The 7,689-nt window shown below is 56.3% G+C and overlaps 1 protein-coding gene and 1 non-coding gene across 2 annotated transcripts; one reads left to right on the top strand and one right to left on the bottom strand.

The window, feature by feature from the left end:
* Positions 1–895: 895 nt before the first annotated feature.
* Positions 896–977, top strand: TRNAS-GCU (transfer RNA serine (anticodon GCU)). Its single transcript has one exon. It is a non-coding gene; the product is annotated as a tRNA-Ser (tRNA).
* A 3,443-nt stretch (positions 978–4,420) lies between these two features.
* RPUSD2 (RNA pseudouridine synthase domain containing 2) lies at positions 4,421–7,352 on the bottom strand. Its single transcript, XM_086612828.1, has 3 exons — positions 6,792–7,352; positions 6,003–6,299; positions 4,421–5,322 (listed from the first exon to the last, which is right to left on the bottom strand). Exons 1-3 carry the CDS (start codon positions 7,350–7,352, stop codon positions 4,531–4,533), a joined length of 1,650 nt encoding a protein of 549 aa, XP_086468954.1. The 3' UTR covers positions 4,421–4,530.
* Positions 7,353–7,689: the final 337 nt, after the last annotated feature.

Below are 7,689 nucleotides of genomic sequence, written 5' to 3'. Positions count from 1 at the left end.
CTTCCCCCGGGCCCCGGCGGGCTGACAGCCCGAGCGCTGACCTACACCTCGGCAGCACTTCCACCGGCGTTTTCCCAAGGGGAATGACCTCGCCTGGATCGCGCCTGCGTTTTTCGGTCAGTACAGCGGGAGATCCCCCTCACGCCCCGAGGCCGCCCCCACGAAATCTCCTCAGGCCCGAGCTCGGCGCCCCTCCGCCCTCTTTCCCGCTCGCCCCTGACGGCGCCAGGCTCGCGAGGAGGCCTCTCCTCCCACCGGGACCGACCTGCTCCTCCCGCCCTTTGTCTCCCCGTCCCTCACCCGCCGCTAACCCGCAGGATCCGCCCCACCGACAGGCAACGGCCGCCGCCTCAGGAGCTCCCGCGCTGCCCCGGCCCGGCCTCTTCTCGCTTTCTCCCCGCCGGGACTCGTCCGCAGCCGCTCTCACCTCCCGCCCCGGTCCCGGTCCCGGCCCCGGTCCCGGCCCTCAGGCCCGCCGCCGCCGCCGCTTCGCGGTTCAAACCCAACCGCCGCTTGGCGCGCCTGCGCCTCGCGCCAAACCGCCGTCGTGACGACAGCGGAGCGGCGCTCTACGGCCGTCGCCGTACAGCATGCCGGCCCCCCTTTCAGCGCTCCGTACAACATGGCGACCTCCGCGGAGTCAGCCCGGAGACCGCCCTTTCGGTATCCCCCCCCTCTCCTTCACCAGCGCGCCCCGCAGCCGCAGCGAGGAGGCTGGCGCGGCAGACGCCGGCCCGCGCAGGGTTGCTCGGTCCCCGCGCGGTGGCTTCGCTCCGCGCTGTGCCAACAAAGGGCCGGCCAGCCGCCGCCATTCCGGAGAGGGAGCGACGGGCGGGAGATGCCAGGCGCGCTCGGCCTACTTCCCTATAGGCTCGGGGAAAGAGGGTTTCGTCGTGACGAGGTGGCCGAGTGGTTAAGGCGATGGACTGCTAATCCATTGTGCTCTGCACGCGTGGGTTCGAATCCCATCCTCGTCGGCGAGTTACACTTTTTTTTTTTTTCCTCTTTTTTTGTTTTTTTAACCCCAGCTCCGAGGACGCTGCGCCGCTCGCTGCCGGCGGCTCAGGGCGCGGCCCGCCGGGCTTCCGCCCTCCCACCCTCCCGCGGCGGCCCGGAGGCCGCGGGGGTGCGGCCGGACGCTCCGCAAGGTTCTGCCCCGGCCTCCCCGGGCCGACAGCTCGGCCTTTCTGGGAAGAAGGGGAAGCGAAGCTGCCGCCCGGGGCAGCCGCCGTGGTGCCCGGACAGTGCCCCGGGGGGTTGGATGCCTGCGGGGCTGGCGGAGCTGCCCGGTCTCCGTCGGGGAGGAGCGGCCGCGTTCCAGAGCCGCGACCTGGGCACAATTCCCGAATCCCTCCTGACAATCCCAACAAAGTGTCCTATTTGGGTAAAACCTTTGCAAGCTCAGGGGCTGAGGGAGCTCCAGCCAAAGCGATCCCGGCGCCTCGCCGAAAATCACCTCCAAGTTTGCTTCAGAAAAGTAATTACTGCACGTCGCTTGGCTTGTCATCGTTTTTATGACGATTAAATCGATTAAATCGATTTATACAATCGATTTATGACGATTTAATACGATTAAAGCATAAAGGATTGAAGAGATGCAGGAGAGCTGCTCCTCTCTGCCTAATCCATCAATAGTTAACTTTTTAAAAAAGTCTGGAAGCAGAAGTTAATGAAACACAGAGATCCCACGAGACACAGAAATTAATGGAACACAAGAGATCCCACCACACCCCATGGGACACAGAAATTAATGGAACACAGAGCTCCCAAGGGACCACCCAGCTCCACGGGTGGAAGGCATCACAGCTCTAGTACGCCGTGTGCCGGACCAGCCCCGTGTGCCCTCCAGGCACGTGCTGCGGCGGATTTAACTACACTTCAATCCTTGTGGAGATCAGATTGTACTAAATCCCGTGCAGAGAAGGGCCAGATGATGCCTCTGGAGCCTCACAGACGGCACCCATAACAGACCAGTTAAAACACAGCTGGAAAAGGGCAGTCGTGTGGAAGATGGGCATCTTGGTGATGGTTTAGGGGTTAATTCTGAGTCGATCCTACACAACGAGTGGGTATGGCACAGCAAAGTTCCCACCAGGGTTTGCCAGAAGACACACATCCTTGCTGCAGCACAAAAAGACATACAATAAATACTACCTACTGGAGAAAGGACTCCTTCCAGGACTTGCACTCTGTACAGATAACTTTACGCCCACAGTTAGGACACAGCATTTACCTCAGACCTCACCTTAGATGGGAATTTATCATGAGACATCTCTAATAGCAACACTTTCTCTATTAGCAAAACATCAAACTCCAACTTCTTCTGCATGTTTAGAGCACACATGGGCTGGACACCAGCCCTGACCTGAAATAAAACGGAATACGATGCAATGGGTGGCAGGCCCCTTGTGAAATCAACCTTAAATTTTCACTGTTCAAAGCGTCTTGAAAACAGAAGCCCCAAGGTTCCTTGACCAGCAAGGTGTGATAATGAAAAGACAGTAACCACAGCCATTATGCAGAGCCAGAAAAAGGAAAAACACAGCGCTGAGCTCCACTTCCATGTCAGGCCCTTCAGACATCCAGTCTCCATCCATTGGCACAAGTCAGGAAAATCCCCTTCAGGTGCTCATTTCTTACAGAGAAAAAACAAAACAAAACAAAACCACAAAACCCCCCAAAAACCCAGACAATATAACCTGGGACACCTCAAAGTCTCATTTAAAACTTTTATGGAAACGTTCACCACATCAGAGGGACGATCCAGGAGAGAAAGAAATCACTTGGCTACTTGGGCTACTGGAAGAAGTAAGCACCAGTTTAATTCCGTTTTGGTACGCAAGTCCTGATCCTGGTAACACCATCAACAAGTGATTCTAGGAGCCCTGCCAAGGAGGAATGCAAGTCATTCCTGCGTGCCTGGCCAACCTGAGGTGCCCAGCATCCCGCTCACAGACACGGTGAAGCAGGGAGTTCTCCAGTAACCTGTGTGAACTGGGCAAATTAATAATAAAAGACCTGCATAAAAACCATGTCTTGATGGGCTGAGAAACAGCTAGATCACCTGAGAGATCATCTGAGACCGGACCACACTCCAGCAAAGATGTTGCCACACTTGCTGAGTAGCATCAGCTCCTCTGGATTCCTTTCTTCACCTTTCTAAAAGGTTTATTTAGTATCTGACAAGTGTGGAACGCTGTGCCTGCACCCTATGTAGGGATGGGTGTGGAGAGACATGGATATGGAGCGACAGGATGAGAGCCCACTGTCTGCAAACAGGCTTGAAACAACACGGCTCTTCCCAGGTAAAGATTCTGATTGTCTGCAGCAGTCACTGGAGCTGGTCATTGCCACTGGTGACACATATGGAAAAGACAAAAAAAATAGATAAAAAATAACTTGAGACAGCAGAATTATTATAATAACCATCCCAGAGGCCAAGAAGCACCATATAAACCCAGATGAAAATAAGAATTACAGTGCTATTTATCATCCTGGAAACATATTAATATAAAATGTATTTAAAAATAAAGTCTTCTGGTTCATAAACGCTTTTGTTTCCAAAGCTTTTGACTAAATCGGTCTCCTATATATCCCATAAAGACAAAATCTGGGAACTAGTACCTCCAAAACCAGGCCAAATGTAAAGAGATCCATCCCTAGAGTTAACTAACTTAACTAATTATAAGTTACTAACTATAACTTACTAGCTAATAATTAAGTCCTTATTTTAACCAGTTCTGAAAGAGCAATTTCAAAGCAAAATCCACCTTGCTGGCAAACAGTGAGCACAAAGCGGATCAGCTTCCCAGTGCTCCCATTTTACCTTACGGCATTCTCAGTGACAATGTTTGAGTTTTAAAACCAGTCTGACAACAAAATACAGTAAAAACAGTTTTGTGCATGACACGACATCCAGCACACTGAATGACACTCCAGCAGTTCTTACTGTAAGACACAAGAACATCACACAGCAGGCCAGAAGAAAAACGAGTTTTTTGAGTGACTTTTGAGTGCACGCACTTAATTATCCGTGTGGATAACTGACAGCAGACCCAGAACAGGTTGAGGTGCAGACCCAGAACACGTTGAGGTGCAGACCCAGAACACGTTGAGGTGAAAGGCAAAGCTGCTGGTGCCGAGTGGTGTTTGTTGCCCAGCAGTGCCAGTTCACTAAAGGGCGACGTGGAACAGTTTGGGTTGGAAGGGACCTCAAAGACCATCCAGTTCCAACCCCCTGCCATGGGCAGGGACACCTTCCTCTAGATCAAGTGGCTCAAAGCCTCATCCGACCTGGCCTCGAATGCTTCCAGGGACAGTAATTCTAGTGTTATAGCCCCCATCTTCCTGCTCATCTTTTCCAGCACCTGTTGGCAGCCCGGACAGTTCTCCAGCCCCAACAATCCCTCCCACCCCATCTCAAGTCACCGGCAGTTTGTTCACCTCAACCACACTATAAAAAAGTACATCTCAGGTCTTTAAAAGATGCTTTCCTGGCCAGCGACGCCCGTAGGTGTCAGATGTCCTCGGTCATTCCTCCCAGTCTTCCATTGCCCACTCGGGCATCTTGGAGCAATACTCAAACTCCGCTCCCTTGTAGCGCAAGGCATGGAGGTACATCACCAGCTCCCTGGGAGACGGGTCCCGCCGTGTGATTTTACACTCCACACACAAAGGGTCCTTCTCTTCCGAGCTCTTTTGTTCCGTTTGCCCCTCTTGATTCTCACATGAACCCAGTTCTGTAGTTTTTCCAAGCGTTTCCAGGCTAGAATCAGAGCTCGGTGGACAAGCTGCTACGTCATTTCTCTGGGGATCTTTAGTGTCCTTGGCAGGGCAGGAGTTCTCATTTATGGGATCAGCCTGGGTGGACTTTGGGCAGTCACTTGAATCCCCACAGACTTTGTTTTCAGCATCAGAGTTCAAGTCCTCCTCCGAAATACCCAAGATATCCAGGCTCTGTTTGGAACGATGCTCCTCTACCAGCGCCTTCAGGAGTTCTTCATCCGTTTTATCGATCTTGCCACCTTTGCCCCTGTCAGGGCCCCAGGCTTCCATGTTATAGATGGGGTCGTTGACAATGGGGTGCCCCAAGAACTGCAAATGGACCCGGATCTGGTGCGTGCGGCCCGTACGCGGAAGGCACTTGACCACGCTGGTCTTGCCGTTGTAACTGAGCCTCTGGAAGATGGTTTTGCAGAATTTCCCTTTGGGGTCCACGCGGCACACTCCCACTTTGTAAGAAACAACCAGTATGGGCTCTTCACAGACCACTTCGTGTTCTGGAAACTCCCCCACCACACGACAGACGTACTCCTTTTCCAGCTATGGGGAGACACAAGAGTAACTCTCAGAAAACGGAACAGAAAACTGTCTCTGTCCTGATTACACTTGAGTCCCGTCCTAGCTACTCCTCTCTTTCTCTTCAGTGAAACACGATTGTAGGCAACATACTGCCCAAATTTTGGAGAGAGGAAAATAAATAAAAGCAGCTATTTAAAGCCAAATTTCTCCCATGCTTTCCCCACCTAGTTGGGAAATCAAGAACACAAGGGCCTGGCCTATTTTCCTCATATTAAACTCCAGAGTCATCTCTCAGAGTACAGCCTTGAAGCAAATCCTGGAAACTTGTGCCCTACAGCTACAGTTCTGCTGAGGTCAAGAGCCACTAGAAAAACGAGAAAAACATCTAAAATTAAAAAAGTGTTAGATAACAGGCACGTTTCTGCTTACAAATAGAACTGCTCTCTGACTGTTTTGCACAATCCCAGACAGTCCGCACAGTCCCCTGGGGCAGGAGATCCCTTTCAACCTATTATTACCAAAATCAATTAAATTTTGGTCAGTCTTTTTCTCCTGATGCCTCTCATGCTTGATACCGTAAGACAACCACAAGACGTTTTGGGAATTTGTACTCACTTAGACCAAAAATTTAGCTGACTTTGGACCTAACCTGTTTCAAGACAATACTGTGCAAGAGACTCCAGAAACTACTTGGCTCTCACCTGCCTCTCCCGAACCTGCTCATCGATCCTCTTGGACACCTCCGCGGTCTTGGCAAACATAAGCACCCCCGAGGTCATGCGATCGAGCCGGTGAATGGTGTGCAGCTCCTTCAGGTCGTGCTCTTTGCCGAGGATGAAGATGACAGTGTTGTGACGAAACCTGCCGCAGGGATGCACTGGCAAAGAGGAGGGTTTGTCCACAACCACCACCTCGTCGTCCTCTGCCAAGATCTGGATAGGCTGGGCAGTGACCGGCGGCTCGTGGCGATGCACCGTATTCCTGAGGAAATCGTTATTCTGCAAGACAGATGGACAACTGGTGGGAATCCAGCCTGCGTAACCGCTCCATCCGGCCACGCACAGCGCGGGCTTGATATTGGGAGAGGGGAATGAAAGCAGCTTTCTCCGGGAACCCAGGATTTAGCACAACTCCTCCGGTCATCAACGTTCAAACAAGCGACACCTCCGTGCCCAGCCGGCTCTCCGGGGGGCGATTCGGAAGCTGTGGGGCACCCTGGCTCTGCGCGGGGCCACGGCATCCGCATACTCCCGACCCCACCGGGGTAAGCTTTCCCTGGGAGACCCGAATCCCCTTGAACACCGCAGGCTTTGGCCCCAGCGTGGGGTTATCTCACCGCACGGGCGATGCTCATTGCTGGGGCCGAGCAGGGGGTCTCCCATGCCGGGGTACCGGCCTGCCACACCGCCCTCGTTACCAGGAGCCCTCCGGGGGCGCCCGGCAGCACCGGGAGCGGGGTGGGGGGGGGGTGACTGGGGGTGGGTACCCACCTTGAGCACGATGTCGAGGTCTCGCACGGGCTCCTCGTTGAGGCGGAGGCGGCCGGCGCGGGCGGCGGCGCGGTAGTAGGCGAGCGGTTGGGCGCGGAACTCGGTACTGAAGACGTGCAGGAGGCTGCGGCCCACCCAGCGCCCCTTGCAGTAGGTGCGGAAGTCGAAGTAGTAGGGCCGCACCTTGCGCAGCCCTCCCTCGAAGTAGTAGGACGTCTCGGCGAAGTGAGCCGCCCCGAAGCTCACCCCCGCGCTCAGCTTCCGCGGCGGCGGAACGTACCGCTCGCCGGCGGCCAGCCGCCGCTTCTTGGGGGCCGGCGCCGCTTCGTTGTCGCCGCCGCTCGGGCCGGGACCCGGCTCCGCCACGCCGCCGCTCGGGCCGGGACCGGGACCCGGCTCCGCCACGCCGCCGCTCGGACCGGGACCGGGACCCGGCTCCGCCACGCCGCCGCTCGGACCGGGACCGGGACCCGGCTCCGCCACGCCGCCGCTCGGACCGGGAGCGGGACCCGGCTCCGCCACGCCGCCGCTCGGACCGGGACCGGGGCCCGGCTCCGCCATGCCGCCGCTCGGACCGGGACCGGGACCGGGGCCCGGCTCCGCCACGCCGCCGCCGCGGGGAAAGTGCGGGCGCGCCGGCCGGGCCCCGCTCCGCGCCACCGCGAACAGCCGCGCCGCCCGCAGCGCGCCGGCGCGCCGCACGGCGTGACGCGCTCCTGCGCGGCAGCCAATCGCCGCGAGGCCACGCCCCCTCCCTCCCGCGCTTCCCGCCCTCCCCGTGGCGGCGCGGGAAGGCGGCGGCGCGGAGCGGGAGCGCCGTTACTCCCGGGACGGCAGCGGCACCGCGAGGCACCGCCGCTCCGGAAAAGACCCTTCAAGCGCGCCCGCGGGAAGGAAG

This window comes from Tauraco erythrolophus, chromosome 6 (genome assembly GCF_009769465.1).
Source record: "Tauraco erythrolophus isolate bTauEry1 chromosome 6, bTauEry1.pri, whole genome shotgun sequence".
In the NCBI taxonomy this organism is placed as follows: Eukaryota; Metazoa; Chordata; class Aves; order Musophagiformes; family Musophagidae; genus Tauraco; species Tauraco erythrolophus.
The sequence above is the reverse complement of the archived record's forward strand: the minus strand, read 5'-3'. Positions and strand labels throughout refer to the sequence as shown.

Bases quoted from the DNA above. Each gene is read 5' to 3' on its own strand.
- RPUSD2 (XM_086612828.1), bottom strand. From the start codon at position 7,352: ATGGCGGAGCCGGGCCCCGGTCCCGGTCCGAGCGGCGGCGTGGCGGAG. The intron at 6,300-6,791 runs GTGGGTACCCAC...TCTGTCTTGCAG, and splicing joins ACCTCGACATCGTGCTCAAG to AATAACGATTTCCTCAGGAA. The intron at 5,323-6,002 runs GTGAGAGCCAAG...GTCTCCCCATAG, and splicing joins AGCAGGTTCGGGAGAGGCAG to CTGGAAAAGGAGTACGTCTG.